The sequence below is a fragment of the Bos mutus genome, chromosome 10 (genome assembly GCF_027580195.1).
Source record: "Bos mutus isolate GX-2022 chromosome 10, NWIPB_WYAK_1.1, whole genome shotgun sequence".
NCBI lineage: Eukaryota > Metazoa > Chordata > Mammalia > Artiodactyla > Bovidae > Bos > Bos mutus.
The window spans coordinates 19431987-19456468 of NC_091626.1; the positions used below are offsets into that span (position 1 = coordinate 19431987).

General features: G+C 36.7%; 1 protein-coding gene across 2 annotated transcripts in view; it reads left to right on the forward strand.

The window, feature by feature from the left end:
• NEO1 (neogenin 1) overlaps nt 1-24482 on the forward strand; it is a 237205-nt gene that overhangs the window by 132673 nt on the left and 80050 nt on the right. For both annotated transcript variants that reach the window (XM_070377403.1, XM_070377404.1), the window contains exons 6-7: nt 7284-7438; nt 8980-9100. In XM_070377403.1, coding sequence (XP_070233504.1) covers nt 7284-7438; nt 8980-9100 — 276 coding nt within the window. The remainder of the gene's footprint in view (nt 1-7283; nt 7439-8979; nt 9101-24482) is intronic.

Genomic DNA, 24482 nt, shown 5'->3' on the forward strand with positions numbered 1-24482 from the left:
AAGGGATTGGGGGTTTTTTTGTTTTTTTTTTTTAATTTTTATTTTATTTTTAAACTTTATTGTGTTTTGCCAAATATCGAAATGAATCCATCACAGGTATACATGTGTTCCCCATCCTGAATCCTCCTCCCTCCTCCCTCCCCATATCTGAAGGATGAGTACCTGTTAGCTAAGTTGAGAAGTAGGGTTAAGGAAATGCAATGCTCCTGGGTGTGGAGGTGCAGGGAGAGGATAGAAATATAATTTCAAGGTCATGTGACAACTCTGTCTTTCTGTTGCTTCATAACTGGTTTCACCTGTTTCACCTGGAGATTAAGGGAAACATTTACCTTCCTTGGAACAAGAAGCTTTCTCAAGAAGTATTAAGGGTTCTAATGTATTTTTGTTCCATTAGTTGAGCCAGTACTTATAGCATATTTATGATTAGACCGTCAGACAACATCCATGAAGGAATTTCAGGTTGTTAAAAATGCTTGGGCTTTATTTTGTTGGGTTTTCTTTAAGGACTTACATGTAATCTTGTGAATTATTGAAAAGAAACTTAAAAACAGCAAGTGTGAAGCTTAACATAAAATGGGCAAAATTGCTTTGTTTCTCTATTTAAAGTACTTTTTTAAGAATTTCAGTGCTTAAATGTTTCAAATCAAACAATAGAAACTCCAACATTTCAGAGCTAATGTAAACGAAAACTGGTATATCTTCTAAATAGCAGCATAGTCAAGTAACCTTGAAACATTGGTGTTGGTGTATTGTTTTTGAATTGAGTGGCAATTTCCAGCATTGTATAACACTGCTGTGATTCACTGATGTTCCCAGTAAGAGAATTTTGCAAGTATAATATGTTTTAGTATTAGGTTCTACTTGTGCATTTAGCAATTAAAATTATTTGTGTAATGATGATGGCATTAGAAGGGATAGGGAACTGTCAAAGAGAATTTGAAGGTTAATTATCTCATTGGTAACAAAATGCATAATCTTCCATTGGGATGCTTATTTTCTTATGGTAATTGACTCATTTGCTCTCTGGTTATCAATTTAACTTCCCAACCACAAACATCTGCTCTTACATTGTGTTTAATTGGGGTGAATTCTATCTACAGAGAAGTTAAGATCCAAAGAACATTTTAAAGGTATTATTTTTTGATTCATGAAAGGGAAAAGTAAATGATGAATGGAACATTGTGATGATTTTTTTCTAATAGTCTTTGAAAGTCTGCTTACTAAAAATGCATACTAAAATTATAACTGGATTTTCTTTTGAAGAGAATGTTGCTATTTTTCAGAATTATGTACTCTGCCTTAAGGGGAGTCTCAGTCCTTTAGATGGAAAAGGCAATGGCACCCCACTCCAGTACTCTTGCCTGGAAAATCCCATGGATGGAGGAGCCTGGCAGGCTACAGTCCATGCGGTCACTAAGAGTCAGACACGACTGAGCGACTTCACTTTTACTTTTCACTTTCATGCATTGGGGAAGGAAATGGCAACCCACTCCAGTGTTCTTGCCTGGAGAATCCCAGGGACGGGGGAGCCTGGTGGGCTGCCGTCTATGCGGTCGCACAGAGTCGCTCACGACTGAAGCGACTTAGCAGCAGTAGCAGCAGTCCTTTAGACTTAAGGAATATGTCAGTTCCTCAGAAACAAGGTACCATAGGGGTTAAAGATTGAAGGCTTCAAACGTGGGAAAGATCATTTCGTGTGTATTTATTTAATCCAATAAAGAGGGATGGGTACAAATTGTATGTGACTATTTGCTTACAATTTTTTAAGTGGAAGGATAAATCATTTTTTAAAATGTTCATGGTTACCTATAGGTGAAGAGAGGGAAGAGCGTAGAGAAAATAGGGTAGAAGCAAGACCTCTTGGAATATACCTTTTTTAAAAAAATTTATTTAAAATTGCCAGAAAGGAGAAGCAAAATGAAACAAATGACTCTAAATGTGTAACTACTTGGTAGTATAGCCACACAGAGAGTTAAAATTCCAAGTGAAAGAAACTGTTTCAAATAAATGTCACATAGTAATTGGACAATAAACACCTAGTAGAATCTGCACAAGGCCAAACTCCCAAAATCCTCAACTTTTTTCTCTTGATGGAAATGTGGGTACTGTTATTCTGAGTCTACTAGGTGTAAGATAAAGCGTATAAGGAATTAAGTTGGCATCACTGAGAACAGAAATTTTTTGCTTGAGAGAAAGGAAATAGAGATGTAAAATGAATAGGTTCCAGTTAAAACCTATAGTCCCAAACTTAATTGGAGATACTAAAATGAAATCATAATTTTATATTTAAAAAGTACAGATTTCCTGGCTTTATCCACAGTAGGGCCTAAAATCAGTGACCAGAAGATACTAAAGACCACTTGGGTCATGTCAAAAAGGACTCAGGAAATTCCTGTGGATCTAGGCTTCTTTTGGTCAAAGATGGGATAGTATGAAAATGAAAAGAGGGTTAACTTTAGTGGATTGAAACAAACCAAATATATTTTAATCCACGAACTCATACTTTTAAAAAGCCTTCACTGATCACATTTGGGATATGATATTAGAGAACCAGATCATTGTTTTGAAAATTGGTAAGCCCAAGAAAAGAATCAAGCATTATCCTGTTCTTTCTATAAGCGTTATACTTAAGGGTAACAAAATAGTTGATGAGGAGAATCATAGAAAGGAAGATTCCACATTGTACAGGGGTTGAGTTGCTGCAAATTCAGCCCAATTTCTTTGTAGAAGGAGTGATAGAATGAGTAATACTGTTTTGCAACTCCTTTTGTGATTATCAAAGGCTTTTAACATCACGAGAGACGCAGTCACACATTATGAACCTTCCTGATGGAAGGACAGGGCACTGCCTGTGAAGTGGTCTCTTACAAAGAAGAATGGATTTGGAGCTGAAAGACCATGAATTGATAACTGGCATGATGTGAAAAGCTCTTATGAATAGATAAGAAAATTGTGAATACTCTAACTGAAAAAATAGCAGAGTACATGTGTAGATAATTCATAGAAGGATAAATATAGGTGACTAACCAATGTTTAGAGGTCAACCCTAAATATTCACTGAAAGGACTGATGCTGAAGCTGAATTTTGGTCATCTTATGCGGACACTTGGTCATCTGATGCGAGAAGTGGGCTTAAAACTCAACATTCAAAAAACTAAGATCATAGCATCCAGTCCCGTCACTTCATGGCCAATAGATGGGGAAACAATGGAAACAATGAGAGACTTTAGTTTGGGGCTCCAAAATCATTGCAGATGGTGACTGCAGCCATGAAATTAAAAGACACTTGCTCCTTAGAAGAAAAGCTATGACCAACCTAGACAGCATGTTAAAAAGCAGAGACATTACTTTGCCAACAAAGGTCTGTCTAGTCAAAGCTGTGGTTTTTCCAGCAGTCATGTATGGATGTGAGAGTTGGACTATAAAGAAAGCTGAGTGCCAAAGAATTGATGCTTTTGAACTGTCATGTTGGATAAGACTCTTGAGAGTCCCTTGGACTGCAAGGAGATCAAACCAGTCAATCGTAAAGGAAATCATTCCTGAAAATTCATTGGAAGGACTGATGCTGAAGCTGAAACTCCAATACTTTGGTCACCTGATGTGAAAAACTGACTCCTTGGAAAAGACCCTGATGCTGGTAAAGATTGAAGGCAGGAGGAGAAGAGGATGACAGAGGATGAGATGGTTGGATGGCATCACCGACTTGATGGACATGAGTTTGAGCAAGCTGCAGGAGTTGGTGATGGACAGGTAAGCCTGATGTGCTGCCGTCCATGGGGTTGTAAAGTGTCGGACATGACTGAGCAACTGAACTGAACTGATGCAAACAGACAACTGATTGGAAAAGTCCCTGATGCTGGGAGTTATTGAGGGCAGAAGGAGAAGAGGGTGTCAGAGGATGAGATGGCTGGACAGCATCACCAATGCAATAAAAATGAACGGGCAAATTCCGGGAGGTGTTGAGAGACAGGGAGGCCTGGTGTGCTGCAGTCCATGGGGTCACAAACAGTCAGACACAACTGGATTACTGAACAACAACAATAACCAGTGTTTGAAAAGAGTTAAATTCACTATTAATAAGTTTCCCTGACTTCATCTAGTTGTGCAGACTTTATTTTCTTGATTGTGTTATTATGTTACTTCTTAATATTATATACATTCTTATCTTCCTTGGCTTCTACTGCTTACTTGGGATTCTGCCTGCTCTCTATACTCTTACTCTTCATTTACTCAAATTATAAAGTTAGTCGACTTCTTCCCAGGACCTGAACCCATCTAGTCAGTGCTATAGATTAAAAAAGTGAAAAAAGAGGAAAGAAGATCAGAAAGAAAGAAAGAAAACTGTCTCTGCTGCTGCTAAGTCGCTTCAGTCGTGTCCAACTCTGTGTGATCCTGTAGACGGCAGCCCACCAGGCTCCCCCGTCCCTGGGATTCTCTAGGCAAGAACACTGGAGTGGGTTGCCATTTCCTTCTCCAATGCATGAAAGTGAAAAGTGAAAGTGAAGTCGCTCAGTTGTGCCTGACTCTTAGTGACCCCATGGACTGCAGCCTACCAGGCTCCTCCATCCATGGGATTTTCCAGGCAAGAGTACTGGAGTGGGGTGCCATTGCCTTCTCCGAAAACTGTCTCTAGTACCAGGCAACATGGCCTATGTAGATAATCCCAGAATTATCTATAAAAAGTTGCTGAAACTAATGAATATGTTAGGCATAACCATGGGATAAAAGGTCAATATGCATAAATCAGTTTCATCTCTCAATACTAAGTGAACAATTAGAAACTAAAAAAAAAAAGTACATGCCACTTATAGTAACATCAAAGTTTTTGAAGTACTTAGGGGTACACGTAACAAAGTGTGAACAAAATTTGTATATTGAAATATATAAAACATTGATGAGAGAAACCAAAGCTCTAAATAATAGAGTGAGAAACCATGTTCATAGAAGGAACACTCAGCGTTGTTAAGGTGTTAAATTGCTGCAGATTCAGCCCAATCACAATCAGAATTCCAGCAGGCTGAGCACATTTTAGCCCAGCTGTTTTTTTTTTTTTTTTTTTTTAATGCCTCTGTTGTCATTATTTGATATAGGGAATTCCTTGTCATTTGGAACTTCAAACAGAAGTTTATAAGTTCCACTTGTCATGTATGTTGTAGGAATAGGAAATTACGGCATTATGTAGGAAGCTGGACTAGATGTACTTTTACCCTTTAAATTCAAAATCTTCTTGAATCTTGTTATTTTTAAGCCAATAATTTACAACTTTGGGTTAAGGGGAAAGGGAGATACTGGAATTGCCAAGCTTTTCCAGATATATCTAACTCGTCCCCAAAGATTCTGTCTCTACCTCCCATCCTTAAAAACCATTTCATGTAATGAAGAGTGTTACTAATGGAAGTGTGTGTGTTGCAGTGAGTGAACTATTTAAGGCCTCTAATGTGACATTAGAGAAAAACATCTACTTCTGCTTTATTGACTATACCAAAGCCTTTGACTGTGTGGATCACAACAAACTGTGGAAAATTCTTAAAGAGATGGGAATACCAGACCACCTGACCTGCCTCCTGAGAAATCTGTATGCAGGTCAAGAAGCAACAGTTAGAACCAGACATGGAATAGCAGACTGGTTCCAAATTGGGAGATGAGTACATCAAGGCTGTATATTGTTACCCTGCTTATTTAACGTATATGCAGAGTACATCCGGAGAAGGCAATGGCACCCCACTCCAGTACTCTTGCCTGGAGAATCCCATGGGCGGAGGAGCCTGGTGGGCTGCAGTCCATGGGGTCGCTAGGAGTCAGACACGACTGAGCGACTTCCCTTTCACTTTTCACTTTCATGCATTGGAGAAGGAAATGGCAACCCACTCCAGTGTTCCTGCCTGGAGAATCCCAGGGACGGGAGAGCCTGGTAGGCTGCCGTCTATGGAGTTGCACAGAGTCGGACACGACTGAAGTGACTTAGCAGCAGCAGCAGCAGCAGAGTACATCATGCGAGATGCCAGGCTGGATGAAGCACAAGCTGGAATCAAGATTGCTGGGAGAAATATCAATAACCTCGGATATGCAGATGACAGCAGTATGGCAGAAAGTGAAGAAGAACTAAGGAGCCTCTTGATGAAAGTGAAAGAGGAGAGTGTAAAATCTGGGTTAAAACTCAGCATTCAGAAACTAAGATCATAGAATCTGGTCCCATCACTTCATGGCAAATAGATGAGGAAACAATGGAAACAGTGAGAGACTTTATTTTGGGGACTCCAAAATCACTGCAGATGGTGACTGCAGCCATGAAATTAAAAGATACTTGCTTCTTGGAAGAAAAGTTTTGACCAACCCAGACAGCATATTAAAAAGCAGAGACATTACTTTGCCAACAAAGGTCTGTCAGTCAAAGCTGTGGTTTTTCCAGCAGTCATATATGGATGTGAGAGTTGGACTGTGAAGAAAGCTGAGTGCTGAAGAATTGATGCTTTTGAACTGTTGTGTTGGATAAGACTCTTGAGAGTCCCTTGGACTGCAAGGAGATCAAACCAGTCAATCGTAAAGGAAATCAGTCCTGAATATTCATTGGAATGACTGATGCTGAAGCTGAAACTCCAATACTTTGGCCACCTGATGTGAAGAACTGATTGCTTGGAAAAGACCCTGATTCTGGGAAAGATTGAAAGCAGGAGGATAAAGGAACAACAGAGGATGAGATGGTTGGGTGGCATCACCGACTCAATGGAAATGAGTTTGAGTAAGCTCTGGGAGCTGGTGATGGACAGGGAGGCCTGGCATACTGCAGTTCATGGGGTTGCAAAGAGTTGGACACGACTGAACAACTGAAGTGAACTGAATGTGACATTTGTATTTCTTTGGAGGGTGGGTTACTCATCAATCTTGACTGAAAAGGAAGATAATGTCGGTTTTATCAACTCTTTTTGAATTGTAATCGTGGCTCTTCCAAAATGGTTTAAATCTTAGGGAAATAGACTTTCATATTCATTTTTAAAGACAGCTTAGAACTTTCCAATTTTTCAGTACAGTCAACTTAGTAAATATTTCTCAACAGAGAAACTCAGAATTATCATTATAATTATTCTGCCAGTTAAGTAGACCAGAATATCAATTTTTAAACATATGTTCCTAACATATGTTTAAAAATATATGTTACGTTTTTCTAAAAAATGTGAGTCTCAAATAATTAAAAACTTTCTGAATTCTGTGACTTTTTAATTGTTTGAAATACAAATAGCTATTTTTACTTTTATTAATATCTTAATTTCCTTTCTATTTTAAAGCCCAACCTGAATTCCTGAAGCAGCCTACTAATATATATGCTCATGAATCTATGGATATTGTGTTTGAATGTGAAGTCACTGGAAAGCCAACTCCAACTGTGAAGTGGGTCAAGAATGGGGATATGGTTATCCCAAGTGATTACTTTAAGATTGTAGTAAGTATCTTTCAAAGAAACTTAGCTCTGAAACCTTTAAGTCCCTTTAAATGTAGTCACCAAGAGATCTGTTATCCATAGTACATGAACTGGTGTATTAGGATGAACATAGAAAAATTCACTTAGAATATAATCTTTTCATTGGCTGATGAGAAGGCTAGCCCAGAAATGTTTTGGTAGCTCATATACGATCACAGAGGAAACCAGTGTTCAAACTCAGTCTGAAATTCACGTTCCCTGATCAACAGTCTTGTCCTCCTACTCAGACATACTAGCATTTTTAAATACAGCCTGCACCACTTTCTGGGTAATGATTATCCTGTGTGTGTATTCACATGCCCCCGTTGTCTTCATAGCTCTGTAGTCAAGGAGCAGAAATCTGTCCTTGTTATACTGATGCTCAAGCCCTTCAAAATAAGAATACCCAGTGTTGGGCAGTTGTTGTGAAAATAGACATAAAGATTCTTTTAAAAAGTAAAGCAAAAGTAATTAATTAGCCTTAATCTATTAAGAAGACTCAGCCATTTCTGCTTTTTACTTCATAGATATATAGTAAATGCTAGTAAAGAACACCTGCAATCCGGGAGACCTGGGTTCAATCCTTGGGTTGGGAAGATCCCCTGGAGAAGGGACCAGTTACCCAATCCAATATTCTGGCCTGGAGAATTCCATGGACTGTATAGTCCTGGGATCACAAAAAGTTGGACACAACTGAGCGACTCTCACTTTCACTTTAGTAAATGTTATCCACTGTTACTGTTATTATCATCTAATATCCTTATAATAGCATTATCTAGGTTTTAAAAAAGTGATATATCTTAAGATGCATATATGACATTCATAGACATAATCAGAAGTAATTATAGTTGTTGAAGACTTAATGTCTAATTACAAATTTCTCACATAAGTAATTCATTCTTCATAGGAATACAGTTTTCTATTTTTAAAATGCATAATGTTATATGTTACAAAAAAGTAATTCACAAGTATTTAATCCTAATTAAAAAGCAGCATGTTACAGTTAACTTAGCATTTTACTCTTTATCATTATTTTCATCCTATTATAAAAAATCTTAAACTTATGTTGTATTATATCAATAGCAATAATGATAGTTGACATTCATATCGTACTTGATAGTTTAGGAAAAACTTTTATATAGGGGGGTTCTAATCTGCTATAACAACAGATATTAGAAATAATTTTAAGAAAGTGCCTTGAATTCACAAATTCAGACTTTCACTATGGTGACTTAGTATTTCATGCCAGATATTCCCACCAAGCAAAAGTATAAGTTTGCATGCATTGCAGACATGCCTTCCTATAAGGATTGAATTCTTAATTGTTGATGATAGTGCTTCCTTTGCTAGTTAAGTCAGTACCTTGTCATTAAAACTGAGTCAACATGTTCATAGGTAAATAATATTCATTATATGAATCATATAATTGTACTTGTTTTTTTTCTCTCCAGAAAGAGCATATCCTTGAGATTTGAACTAATGTTCATCAGTTGAATCATAAAATTTTGTTTTTTCTTCCTCAGAAGGAACATAATCTTCAAGTTTTGGGTCTGGTGAAATCAGATGAAGGGTTCTATCAATGCATTGCTGAAAATGATGTTGGAAATGCACAAGCTGGAGCCCAGCTGATAATCCTTGAACATGGTAAGAGGGACTGAAATAGTAAGCTGAGAGAGACTGTGTGTGAAGAGCTCATACCTATCAGAGGACCTATCACTCCAGGATACCTAGTGATTAATAAACTGTTTATAAAGGCTAATATATGGCATAACTAAGAGAGAAAAAATAGCCATCTAAATTATCTTTTTTTAAGTGACTGAGAAACACAGTTTTGGATACTGTTGCAGAGAAATTGGTATTAAGAAAGGAAAAACTGAACATTTATAGTCTTAGACAATAAATGGATACTCTTCAGATTTAATCTTATTTAATCTTACAAATATATTTCTAATCTGTTAAAGTAGAAAAACTTTAATGTTTATTTTGCAGTGAATTTTTCTTTAATTTTTCCAAAGTAAAAATTAACTTGCCTTTTCTGATTTTCACACACCCAAAAAATACTTACTAAAAATTCAGACAACATTGAGAAGTAAAAAGGGGAGAAAAAACTCATTTTTTATCAGTCAGGGTCAGTTCTAAGGAAACCGCAAAGTAATTTCACTTAAAACCAAATTAAAAAATTGAATATTGTTTGGTAAAAATCTATTAACTATAACAGGGGATTGAAGTACCAAGGAATTGGCTAGTAAGAAGTAAAAAGAATTCTAGTGAATATAAAAGAATGGCAGACATAGGAGCAGCCACAACCCATAGGTCTGAGAATGTTCAGGAAGAGGCCTCTCTCCGGACTGATCCAGACCATGTTGGAGAGGATGTGGCCATGGTTTAATGGGTGATGGAGAAGCAGCCATGCTCCCATCCCACAGAAGCTTGCTAAAAACCTGCTGTCTAGTGTGCTGAGGAAAAGTTGTTCACAAGGAGATGTCTCAGTGAAGGCATTCTGCCTTAAAAAAAAAAAGAATACACCAGCAGAGTTGGGGTACTGAAGGAAGCTACTCACCAGCACTCTGTACTGATAAGGTTTTAACACATGGCAGCTGGCAAAAGGAGAAATAATGTAAAGGGCTCAGCTTCATTTTTGCAGAGCAGGCAATGAAGTATGAATGTGGAGCTTAAATAGTAAATTGATTACAGGCACATGCTTTAATCCCTGCCATCTAGGAGTACTGGGTATAAGCATGCATAGATGTGTATATGGTTTTATAACCTGTTTTCTTGCAACAGCATGCTTTGGACATGTTTCCATATCATTGAATATACATCTGCATAAACATTTTTCATTGTTGAATAGTATGTATGCACTTTGTTTTATATAAGTGATTCCCTATTGGTTAATATTTAAATTGTTTCCTGTTTTTTATTATGATGAACAAGGCTATGCTGAACTTCCTTATATGATTATTTTCTCATACTAAATTATTAAAAGTTGAATTGTTGGATGACACTTTTATGTGAAATTGATAAGGGTAGCTGTTGGGTATACTATTTGTTTTAGCAGGAAAAGTGTTTTTCATTTTGTGCATTTCTCAAGAATGCATAAGGAAGAGCTGCTTTAGACATCTGATTTGATATCTGAGTCAAATTTAAGTTCAGGTTCCATTGTGGTCAGGAAAGCTCATTGGCAAAGATGGCATCCACTCTGGCTTTTCACTCAAATAGCATATAGGATTTTTATATACTGGTTTGAGATGGGGACAACAGAGGATGAGATGGTTGGATGGCATCACCAACTCAATAGACATGAGTTTGAGCAAGCTCCCGGAGTTGGTGATGAACAGGGAAGCCTGGCATGCTGCAGCCCATGGAGTCGCAAAAAGTCAGACATGATTGAGCAGCTGAACTGAACTGACCTGTGTTTTATCCTTTTTGAAACAAGCTTTCAAAAACAGACATTTTGTGAGCTACTGAAAATTTTTAGTGACCTTGTCAGGTATGCATTAAGGATGCATGGATTCCAAGAAGGAGAGTAAATGTCTTGTTATTATTTTTGGTATTTTAATTTGCGAGATAAATATTTCTGCAGAAAACTAAAAGAAATTATAACAATTTATAAAATCTTATCTCTGCCTTTCTGAAGTTTTTGATATTGTAAGGGATGTGAGAGATGTACATGACTTGAATACCCAGTCCATAATAATTCAAATAAGGCAGCATACAGTTTAGGAGAGAGGAATCCTATGTGAACAGGGAAGTTTTTCATGCAATGTGTTCCCTTTGTAATAGACTTCAAATGATAGGACCAGATGTTAAAAAGAGGACCTGGCTCAGTATGGAAACAGAATAATTAGAGTATCTGTTCCTATGGAAAGGTGGCGTGTTGAGGCAGAACAGGATCAGATTAATCATGGCCTTAGTTACAAGCAATCAAAGCAATTCTGTAGTAAGGGAGTCTAATAACAAAGTCAGATTTAATTAGAAGACAGTGGCTGAAGAAATATTGTTATAAGACCATGAGGAAATAATAAGTACTTGTACTAGAGAAATAGAATCCTAATAAAGAGATGGTAGTATCTAATTCAGACTTTATCAACTGATTGGGTGTAAAACATTATTATAGAGGAATCAGATATACTTCTAAGGTTTTATTTGGATGACGGAAAAAATGATGATGCCTTTACAAAAATAGAAGAAGAAATTTAATTGAAGTGGAAGGAAACTTCTACTCAAGCTGTAAAGAATGTACATAGAACATACCACCCTCACCTATGATCAAAAGCTGGATCATCTACAAAACCATAATTTCTGTGAGCCCATCAGAGAGCTGAGCTTGCAAAACAACCAAGTAACCTAAATGGCAAAGAATTAGACAACCCTCCTCTCCCCAAGAATGGGTCATGAATTGTTTGACCTTTGGTAGAACATGAGAGAAAGAGATGGCTGCCATAGAAATGCATAAGAAGAAATTAACTAAAATTTTAACAGAATTTTGAAGACTAAGTATGGCCTAGTTTGGAATCACTGGGGGCCTCAGATAAAAGGGGAGTTCACACTTGCTTGCAAATATATTTCCCTGGGGCTTCAGAGGATGTTCAGTGTTAAGACTGGGGACAAGGTAGAGACTCGAAAAAAGTCGTTTTGGTGGAATAAAGGTGAAGGAGGTGCTCTGTGGATGCTGGGAGAGGTACGAAGCCCCTCCCGTTTACTCAGACTCCCTTCAGCCTCCAACAAGTAGGGGAGGGGCAGAAAAACTTACTTCATAAATCACTGGCAGGACATTAGAAGCAAAGCTACTCTGCTTCTTGGGGGAGGACCATCTGGTCTCTAGGACACAGGCAAAGACCCACTGCTGCTGTGGAAGGGTAGAAGAGAAAACTCTTTACCTCTGAAAGAAGTGCATAAAACTGCCATGGGCCCTGTGATCCTACACCAATAGCTAAGAGAGGTCTTTACTAGGAAGAATAGGGAACTACCACTAAAGACCAACACAAATACAAAGCAGATTCTGGCTGCCATGAAAGAAGAGGCACCAGTGCTATCTAATACTGAGGCTGTATTGTGTGCTCAGTTGCTGAGTTGTCTCTGACTCTCTGCAACCCCACGGACTCTCTCTAGCCCACCAGGCTCCTCTGTCCATGGGATTCTCCAGGCAAGAATACTGGAGTGGGTTGCCATGCCCTCCTCCAGGGAATCTTCCCAACCCAGGGATTGAACCCACGTCTTCTGCTTGTCAGGTGGATTCTTTACCATTTTGCCACCTGGGAAGCACCCATATTATACTTGATCTTAGCTAAAATTGTATTAGGACAACTGAAAATCCCACCTTCCCCAACCATGACCTTATCACCAAGTAACAAATATATACTGGTCAGGAGCTCATTCTTATTTCTGCCTTAAACCACCACTATTTTCTGTGTCTTATTTTATCTACTTAAAGATAGGATTTATCCCCTTACTGGTTTTTCCTTCTTACCAATTCCAGTTACTTAAGTTATTTCTAATAGAACCTGCATCTATCCTGCTGATTTTTAAAACACTTCTCTCTAATCTCAAGCTTATGTATATCATTTAAAAAATATGATAGTCTAACTAAAAGAATCTGGGAAAGGGAACTTATATAGAAAAAATAACACTTCACAATTCTTGAATGTATGAAAAAGTGAAATATGAAATCAGTGTAGGTTGAAAGGATCATACATTATATGGAATAAACAATTTGTTAGTGATTTGGAAAGAATTAAACTATATATTTACCTTATATCAATGAAGAGTTGATTTAAGAGTTAAAATTTAAATTAAATCCATAAAAATGTTGAAAGATGATAGAAGAGTCTCACCATTTACAATACACCAGGATTTATTAATTCATTCACCATTTAATAAGCATTTAGATTATTTCCAATCTATCATAATTTAATTTATAAAAGAAATGAAGGAACACAGATGAAAAATTTGGTGTCTCAGGATATAAAAATGTAAATGCTTTATATGTAAAGTATGAGAAATACTTTAACTAACTAAAGAGGACAAGCTAGGGAAGAATATAAGAATTACAGAAATTTGTTTGGATGGTATCACCGACTCAATGGACATGGGTCTGGGTGACTCCGGGAGTTGGTGATGGACAGGGAGGCCTGGCGTGCTGCAGTTTATGGGGTCGCAAAGAGTTGGACAGGACTGAGTGACTGAACTGAACTGAGTGTTGTGAATGTAACAGGAATGCACACAAATGGATATGATAAAGTGACTGGCATAAGCATATAATTCACGATATGGCAAAGATAAAGATAGTTTCTAAACATGACAAATGTTTCACCTTACTTAAAGATATAAAATTAAATCACTTTTGGTGATATGCCATTTTTATCTAATAAAGATTTTATATGTTTTAATGAACATTCACTATAATGTTCATTTATTATGACTGGTTAGGGTGATTATGTTTATGTCTTTCACCCTCAGTGAAAATGTAAATTGTTACATCATTTATTAAATCCATTTGGACAATTATCTTAAACATTACTGACTCAACCCATTAATTGTTATTTTAGGATTTTTCCCTAAGGAAGGAATCAGAGATTAGGACAAAAACTATTAATATCATCACTGGTAATTAAAAGAGAAAAAAGGTAGGGATACAGAGAGAAGAGTTAGGAAATGACTTGCATATCCCCAAATAGAGGAAATAGTTAAAATAAGTATAGTACAAACTTATGATGGCAAAGTTATTTGGCCATTAAAAACCATGCCTTTGAACAGTCTTTACTGGTACCAGGAAAATCTTGGTCAAGTGGTAAAGTACAAAATAATATGTATCAAATAATCCAAATTTAGTTGAAAAGATTAATATGTTACACACTGAGACATTCCCACACCAAAATGTTAACGGGTTATCTTTGGGTAGTGATATTTTCTCAGTTTTCTAAAATAGCTCTATATTACTTTTATAAATAGTAAGTTTTTTTTAATTAATAAGCAAAGCCATCTTTTAGTCAGTGCTACAGTTTAGAAAAGATACCAAATACATAATTTTGAGAACTTTACCAAAAACATCATGGATAGCAGTTAAGAGTTACAAATAACACCCTTCACAAGAGAGCTGGGCTGTGTATCAGGAAGTAAACAGAGCAAATTCTGATAAACCTCATTGATATCCTTTGATTTAGTGGAACAAGGACCAGAGACTCAAGTAGCCTGCGGGAGAAGGGTAGAGTCTGACCCACTTGGAACTTTTTCCTTTGTGTTCATAGCATTGTAAATCTCCATGAGCATATATAGCATTTCCCAAATCTATTTGGCCATGGATTTTTTTTTTTTAAGTAGACCCATGAATATCTTAAAAGGTGCAATTTGGGAATCGTCGATGTAGAGGTATTCAAAGGAGGATGGACAAGATTAAAGTTGGCAAATAGTGGCCCACAGGCCATATCCAGCCAGCCTCCTGGTTTTGTGTATAAAGTTTTATTGGACACAGCCACAGATGTTTGTTCACAGATTGTCTCTGTCCAGTCTAAAAAATTTTGACTCTATAATGACAGAAGTGAGTAGTTTAGTCTGAGACTATATGTCCCCCAAGCCTAAAACATTAACTCTCTGGCTCTTTATAAAAAAAAAAATTTGCCAGGCACTCTACTCTGGTACATATCTTTTAGCCCTGATAGTTTGTGAGAGTCAGTGAAAGTCTGTGTCACTTACATTTTTTTTTAATTTAAAGAAATTTGGGTAGGTGGGGAAAAGCAGAAGAGGGGCAGGAGGTTGAGGATAAAAGGACAAGAGAAAAAGTCAGACTTGGTATGTGGATAACTAGAAGAAGCACAATGGTGACTAACTCCAAGGAGGACCTGTGATGGAGATCTACGAACTACAGAGTCAGGTAGCACATCTTCATTGCTACCTCTGAGACACTTCAGCACTAGAAACACCACGGGGTAAATTATGGAAAGTGGAAAGAAACTTGTTGTGATGGTGCTTATCTTCCTATACCTTGTTTAAAAGTAACGTGAAAGTATTTGAGCATCTTTGACACAAAGTCTTATTTTTGTAAAAGGAATTTTCCGATTCTCCTTGGAAGTGTGTAGCTGTAAATCCTGACCATCAAGATGTTGGCTAGTGTTTGGATTCAGGAAGGTACTTTCAAGCACCCACAGTTGGGCTGTGATATAATTGGATAGCATGATTTTTAAGTAAATTATCACCTATGAACATTAAATGAAATTTCATAATTATAGTTAAAATATATGAAACATCTGTGCAACAACACTAGGAAACGGTTTCTAATCAAATTGGGAAGTATTATTTGAGAATGAGTATGTCTCAGACATACTTCCTTTCCACCCCTGCAGCTTTATTGAGACATAATTAACATATAAAACATTGTGTAAGTTTAAGGTGAACACTGTGTGTACAATGTGATGGTTTGATGTATGTATGTGTGTGTGTGTATATAGATATATATGTATGTATATTGCAAAATGTTTACCACAGTAAGGTTAGTTAACACATCCTTTTGTTGTTATGGTGCAAACATTAAAGTTCAATATTCATACCAACTTCCAAGTATCCACTACAGAATTGTTAACTATAGCCAACATGTTGTACATTACATCCCTAGAACTTACAACTCTTAAACTAGTTTATACTCTTGGACTTCTCCCCATTTCCCCATCTCCCAACATCTCCCCATTTCTTCCATCCCTCAACCCCTGGCAACCACCATACCATTCTCTTGTTTCTCTGAGTTTCATGTCAAACATACTTACTTAATATTAAACATTTAAAATGTAATTTTTAATGTTTACACATGCATTTTTGGAACAGTAATTCTTGATTTTAGAAGATTATGGCTTTAAAGCTATTTAACACGGCAGTATTATTTGCTGCTAGTTCAAATTATTGCATTTTATGCTAATATACTTTGTTTTATAATCATGTTTGAATTTTTTTAAGTATTAGCATATAAATTATTGCAAGTATGAGTAGTAAGAAATAAGGTAAAATGTGTTTTTGTCTGTTAACTTTTTATTACCCTTTCTTCCTGTCAGTTGGAATTTAAAAATAGATTCTAAAACTATCATGTAAGGCTAAAATATAAAAACACAAATGTAATTTTTCTCTGTACATTCATTCATGTCAAGTCTGATAATTGGCAGGTTTTTCGTTCCAGTAAGGGAAAGAGGATTGATGAAAAGGAGTAATGTGAACTTGTTTTTAGTAAAGGAAATTCATACTTTACCAACTCATTAAATGACTTCTAGGATATTATGGCCATGGGAGATAAGGATACATATACTGAATTTTACTTTTTTTTTTTAACAGAAGCATTTGTAAAAAATTCCATTTTGTATCTGAGGTAAATATTGAGTAGTAGAAGTTCTGGAATAAGTGACTAATGACCTGGCAGGATTAAAAGTTGGCTAGATAGCAGGAAATTGTTAGTCATAAGTGGAATATTTTAAATCTGATGCACTAGAATGTATAATAGTTGGTGTTGATTTTAATTAAAACATAAATTCCAGTTAGTTTTTTGCTTTTTTGTACTAGTAATTATGGGCTTCCCTAGTGGCTCAGTGGTTAAGATTCTGCCTGCCAATGCAGGAGACATGGGTTTGATCCACGGGTCAGGAAAATCCCCTGGAGAAGGAAATGGCAACCCACTCCAGTATTAGTGGCCTGGGAAATCCCATGGACAGAGGAGCCTGGAGGGCTGCTGTCCATGGGATCACAAAAGAGTTGGACACAACTTAGTGACTAAACAACAGCAACAACTAGTAATTATAACTATAAGAAAAGTCTAAACTCAAGATAGCTGTGTTGAAATTTGACTTCTTAACATGAATTCCATGTCTAGGAGCTTTCAAATATTGAAAATGCATCTAATGTCAATCCCTGGGTTCTAGTTTTTATCTGGCATTAACTTGCTGAGTGATTGGATCAGGTACTGAAATTCTGTGATTTTTAAATTTTATATGTAATTAAGGAATTAAATGATCTGAGGTCCTGCATCACTCAAATAATCTATTAAATGTAGTTTTAGAAATAGATGCATTAAATATAAGGTGCTTTTCAAGATACCCTTTCTGTCTAGGTATTAAAATAAATAGATACATTATTTGTAGAAAGATTAAGGCATTCCCAGTTAATAATTTTATGTTACCTGCTACAGTGTGTATAATGAAACAAACCTGGAGCTCAAAATCTGAATGCTTCATGTCTTAGCCCTACTAAGATGAGGTAATCTCTGAGTATCAGTTTTCTTATCTTTATAGATAAGAAATAATAATAATAGTATGAACAATAATCAATAGTATAAGGAATAACCTTTCCACAGTACACCTCTCAGGGGCAAATGGAACAATATATGTAAAGTATTTTGTACATTGTAAGTACTCTGCTGCTGCTAAGTCTTCAGTCGTGTCTGGCTCTGTGCGACCCCATAGACGGCAGCCCACCAGGCTGCCCCATCCCTGGGATTCTCCAGGCAAGAACACTGGAGTGGGTTGCCATTTCCTTCTCCAGTGCATGAAAGTGAAAAGTGAAAGTGAAGTCGCTCAGTCGTGTCCTACCCTCATCAGCCCCATGGACTGCAGCCTTCCAGGCTCCTCCGTCCATGGGATTTTCCAGGCAGGAGTACTGGAGTGGGGTGCCATTGCCTTCTCAGGTAAGTACTCTCAGGTAGTAGTAATTTGAAAGAGTATGCAAAGGCAAAACTACTGAATGTGAATTCAGTTGTTACTAAAGCAAATCAAAGTGCACATAAAAGGCTAACTTCATGAAGCAAATTTTGAGGATTTTTAAAGAGACAACAAAAATCCATTCAATATTCAGTTAAATCATTAAAATCTGTAAAATAGGAGAAAAGATCTGTGTGACCAGATTGCAAGGTATTTGAAATAAAACTAAGCTTGGCATGAAAGTAGATGAACATAATATATGTTCATGGTCAAAACTTAGAATGCATAATTGACTGAAATAAAAGTAAATGGACTTTTCTTTTCATCCTTCCCCAGGCTCACTTTCTAGAGATAGCCCTTGTTAACAGACATTGTATATGTGTTTATTCATTCAGTAAATATTTGTTGAACAGAATTCTGTGATATAAAATTCTGTATGCATTGCACTACATGATGGGGATTAAATAATCAACAAGCAGATATGATTCTTTGCCCTCATAGTGCTTCTGTTGTATTAACGGAGACAGACCTTAAGCAAATAAATAAACAAAATTAATTCAGTCTTGTGTGTACTTAAGGCAAATAAAAAAAATGCTCTGATTAAGAGTTATTGAGGGTATATTGAGAGTTCCTTTAAATAGGATACACAGAGAGGCCTTTCTGATGGGCTGTGCAAGTTGGGACCTGAGCATTATAGTAATCTTCTCTCTATATATATATGTATATATGTGTGTGTATGTATATGTATATAGATACACATTCATGTAAAAGCTTTATATCTTTTTATTTGCAGATATGAAATCATGTTTTGTGATTTTACCAAATAGTATTTTATGTTCATGTCAGTACTTAAAGGTTTACCTTTTTTGTTTTAACTTCTCTATTCTCATCAGACTTGAGTATGAGGAGGCTAGTGTTTTGCATTCTTGATGACAATATAAATTTTTTTGAAATGTAATTTAATAATAATTTAGAATTCACATACCCTTTCATCATATAATCCTCTTTATAATTTGTCTTGGGGAAATAGTTACTAAATATTTAAAGATATTTGTGTTAGACTAGCATAAATCTGGAAACAGTTCAATCATGCAGCCAATAAGGAGGCTGATTATTAACAAATACATGAATATAATGTAATACCAGATACCTGTTAATAATGTAGATCTATATAAGGTAAATGAGGTAGATATGGGGAAATACTCAAGTTATATTACCAATAAAGCAAGTTGCAGAAAAGATTTGTGGAAGTGGTAGGAGAGAAGGCTTTGGATTTATGTATGCTTGTATGTGTGGTGGTAGTGGTTTAGTTGCTAAGTCATGTGTGACTCTTACAACCCTGTGGACAGTAGCCGGCCAGGCTCCTCTGTCCAGGAGATTTCCCAGGCAAGAATACTGCGGTGGGTTGACATTTCCTTCTCCAGGGGATCATCCCTACCCAGGAATTGAACCCACATCTCCTGCATGCAGTGGGATTCTTTACCGCTGAGCCACCAGGGAAGCCCCAATAGATAGGTAATGGTGGTGGTGTAAGAAAGTTTTAAAAATCTACACAAGAGTCTGTTAACTGTGATTATATATGAGGAGTAGGACTGGAAAAATCTAAACATGAGGCGAGAACAATGTACTGTTGTAAGTTTTTGAAAAGCCAAGTAAAAACTATTAGAAATTAAGCTTGGAGTATTGCAATCAGGTCTATACATAGTGATTTTGACTATTTTTAAGTCAAAAAAAAAGTGCTTAGTGTTCAGGGTAGTTTAAAACTTCCTGAGTTTTTATTTCTTGAAAGAAAATGCTGTGTGAGAAAAACGTAGGTTTTTAACAGTTATTTGGCAACTACCTCCAAGTAGCTTATCTTCTTATCTCTAAATATAACATCTTCTATTACAGCATTTTTCCCTTGGAAGGTGAATCATGTCATATAAATACTAAGACAGTCAGTGTAATTCATTAAAATATTGAAAGCAATTTTGTTTTGGTAAGCCAGGTATTTTATTGAATACACATACTGTGTAAATCAAAATTCATAGTTACTAATGCTACTATGTAGTCCATCAGAAAAAGAATGTACACTCATGGAGAGCTGAGCTGGGATGGACCTTGGAGACCTGAGTATCTAGTCTAGCTGAGCTGGAGTTTCGGTTAAGTGACTCACCTTGTATCACAGAGCTAGCTGGCATCAAGTTAGGACTGATAACTAGGTTTTCAGTTTCAAATTCACTTTTATCTTTTAACAAAGCTTAATGTTTTAAGACACGGATCATTTACATTCTTTTAATTTCAAGTTTGTCTTTTAATTCTGCAGTCTATTGCGGTTACAGTTATTGACAGGGTTGGTCAGGTTTATCATTTTGCAAGGATGGCCATGAATCTAGTTTGCCAGAGACATTCTAGTTTATGTCTGTTATCCCAGCATAATCATCAAAAGTGCCTTTTGTTCACTCTCAAAGTTACCTGAGTATGGACGATATATTCTCTAATCATTCCAATATTTCTAGCGTATTGAATCTAAAAGGTTCTGAACAGTTACTAGGGTAGAGGTTTGTAATTTTGAATGGGAATAAGTGCCATCTGCTGGATTTGACAAACAAGGAAGGCTTCTTGGAGACTATGGCATTTAAACTTAGCATAGAAGGATGAATGGAATTTTAAATTGGTCACGTTACACAAAGTGGAAAAAAAGGATGACATTTCAGGTGTATAAGTAAGAAGGCTCAAACTCCATTTGAACAGTAGAAAGCAGCGTAGTTTAGCATTCTCAGAAATATAAGATTGTACATCATAGAAGACGTGTACAAGCCAGATTATTTAATACCAAATTAAAAGGTTGGGATCTTTTGATTAGCTGTTATACCCTAGCAATTTTCAAAAGTACATGATGAAACAATAGCACTTTAAGAGGATTTGGATATTAGAAATACGTTGAATGAGTTTAGAGAAGAAAATAATGGTATCTGTGATACCAATTAGGAGAATTTTCTACCAAATCAGATATCATGTTTGAGACCCTCAACTAGGTGCTGACAGTGGAAAAAGAAATTCTTCTTATCCCTCCATGGCTCATATATGGGAAATGCTTATTAAATGGCAGGTAGCTATTTCTACAAGGAAAATAGGACATGATTTGTGATTTTTTTTTTATATTTAAGGGAGCTGAAAAGATTGAAGTTTTGTACTGAATACAGGTAGAGAGAGTCTCTGTATAAATCCAAGGTTATGAGCTTAGTTTACTTAGGAAGTTTGTCAGCATTTCTGTTGAGTTGTTCTAGACTCTTTGCTACCCTATGGACTGTAGCCCGCCAGGCTTCTCTGTCCATGGGATTCTCCAGGCAAGAATACTGGAGTCGATTGGATTGCCATGCCCTCCTTCAAGGGAGCTTCCTAACCTAGGGATCCAGCCAGTATCTCCTGCTTCACCTGCATTGCAGATGGATTCTTTACCCACTGAGCCACCTGGGAAGCCCTTAGATAGCTCTGGGGGGATAGAAATAGAATTAAAGTATGATTAGTTTGTTTAACATTTAAACAAACATGACATTTCATCTGTGTCAAAAATCATGAATTTAAGACCAGGACTTGTGAGGTCCAGGTAATAACTTAGTGCCTTAATTATAATTTTTGGCATTTAACAGTTAAATAGAAGCTTTGCAGGTGACCTTCCTGGACACAGAAATGGATTTAGAGATTATCAGAGAGTAGATTTGAATTTCAATTGATGCTATTATTTTGTTATAAAGAAAGAATCCATTATGCAGTGCTAAAACACCAGAAGGAAGATAGTATGTTTGAATATCTTTTAATTGGTAGCTATATTTAAAAGATGCTAAATTATACAATAATGTCATAGTTGGCAGAATATCATTTGGGTCTAAAAGACATCACTGACAATCTGGCTGCTTGATTTCATATAATTTCAGTGATGGATCAGAGTATATTTCATTTCAGATTTTAGTGTTGTTGAAAATATCTCCCTGTTGATGCATCCTTAAGAGAGAATTAGACATAAAAAGTATAGTCTAATTTGATATGCATTTTGAGAAATGTTTTTCTATAATGTTAGCATTTTAAATGTTACTACTGCCTCATAACTACTATAATGTCCTAATATTTTAGCTGTATGCATAATAAAAAAAAAAAACTGTTCACCACCAGCATTACTCTCCGAAATTCCTCTTACAGTTATAGAAAGAAAGAATGTGAAAGACATCTTAGCTGGCTTCTAGTTTGATGACAATTTTCTCCTAATATTTAGAGCTCCTCTTCAGTTTACACTCCTTTACAAATTTTAGTAGTTGTAGTTTCTTGACAGTTTCTTGCAGTTTCTTGTTAAAGATTCGGATTAGGTACTTCTTGCACTCTGTTAACATTTCATAAAATCTGAGGAAATAAAAACTGTCAAGAGTTTGGACTTTTGAATTTTTAAAAATGCCTTGTCTTGGGAAGGCATTGGGAAATGTCTTGGGAAATTGTGATTAGATGTTAATGTAAATCATTAAGCACACTGGAACAAAGTCAGTTTTCCCTTTTTGTTTAGTCTAAATTGGTAATGAACAGAAATACCTTACACGTTTTGTCTTCCCTTTCCTCTTGGGTTTTGGAATCTTATTTAGGAAACAGCGTTTTGATTTAGGATGAAAGGAGAGAAGGCTATCTTTTTTCTGGGCTCACTGCTGTGATTGGTGCGTCATTAGCGGCTGGCACACCTTTTTTAATGAGTGCTTTTGATGTCAGGAAAATGTCAGATGATTTCCTTAAAATTAAAAAATCTCTCCCACACACAAGAATGGGAGGAGTGTTTAGTGTTCATTTTGTTTTATAACTTCCTTCAATTGTTTATATAAGTCATTTGTTTAAACCAACAGTTCACTGCCAGGGCTGCTTAACAGAACATACACCTACTAAAACTTCCAACAGAGTGCCTTCCTCTGGTATCAGGTTAGTTCTGCTCTGCCTTTGGGACTTAGTTCCTCAGAGGAGGAGCTTTGAAGTCTGTGGAAGCATTCACATGCAGCTCTATTCCCTTTCTTTGAAACTGAACACTCAAAATAAGTAGCCTTAGCCAACCATTTTTTTGAGTATATGTTCACATTTGCATTGTGCCCCGAACCAGTCTCTTAGCTATTCAGCAGCTGTGCCAGTGGACATTTCAGGTATTTGGGTAGTTTTTAATTATTTCCTTTTGGAGCGTGTTACTCTTCTCTCACAACCAGGAAGACAAGTACTGAATTAATACAACTTCATTTGGGCTTCAGACTGTTGGGAACTCCTTTTAGGGTTTTCTATTCTGTTCCCTTCACCTTCCCTGTATAGCAATTCTATTACATCTACTGTTCCCTTACTGTTAGCAGATGACTGCATTTCTCAATTCACTGGAATTTGAGATTCCTTTTCTGATATAATTCATGGTTGGTTTTTTGGTGACAGTTCTATGGGTGTTACGTTTACTGGATGTTATGGTTTATAAATATTAGATTAAATCTATTAAGTATGCTTGTAAAATTCTTTAGAGCCTCACCTAATTTTTGTCTACTAAATCTGCCAATTTCTAAGAAAGGTGTGATTATGGATTTGTTCAACTCTAGAGAAGGCAATGGCACCCCACTCCAGTACTCTTGCCTGGAAAATCCCATGGACGGAGAAGCCTGGTAGGCTGCAGTCCATGGGGTCGCGAAGAGTCGGATATGACTGAGCGACTTCACATTCACTTTTCACTTTCCTGCATTGGAGAAGGAAATGGCAACCCACTCCCGTGTTGTTGCCTGGAGAATCCCAGGGACGGGGGAGCCTGGTGGGCTTCTGTCTATGGGGTTCCACAGAGTCGGACATGACTGAAGTGACTTAGCAGCAGCAGCAGCAGTGTTTCTATTATTGCATTATATATTTAGGAACTATGTTGTTAATACATTAGGAATCATGGCTTCACTTCCTGGTGGATTACTATGTTTCATGCAGTGTAAGACACCATGGGTTATAAGATGCATCCAGACTTCAGAGACATTAAAATGTAAAGAAAAAAACTTAGAATTTAGAAAGCATCTTAGAATTTAAAAATTAGGGTATATATTTTATCAGCAGGAAATGTTCATTTTGCCCTATTTCTTATTACCTTCGATTATGTTTTGTCCACTGTTGACTTTACTATGCCTGCTTTCTTCTTTCGGAGAAGGCGATGGCACCCCACTCCAGTACTCTTGCCTGGAAAATCCCATGGACGGAGGAGCCTGATAGGCTGCAGTCCATGGGGTCACGAAAAGTTGGACACGACTGAGCAACTTCACTTTCACTTTTCACTTTCATGCATTGGAGAAGGAAATGGCAACCCACTCCAGTACTCTTGCCTGGAGAATCCCAGGGACCGG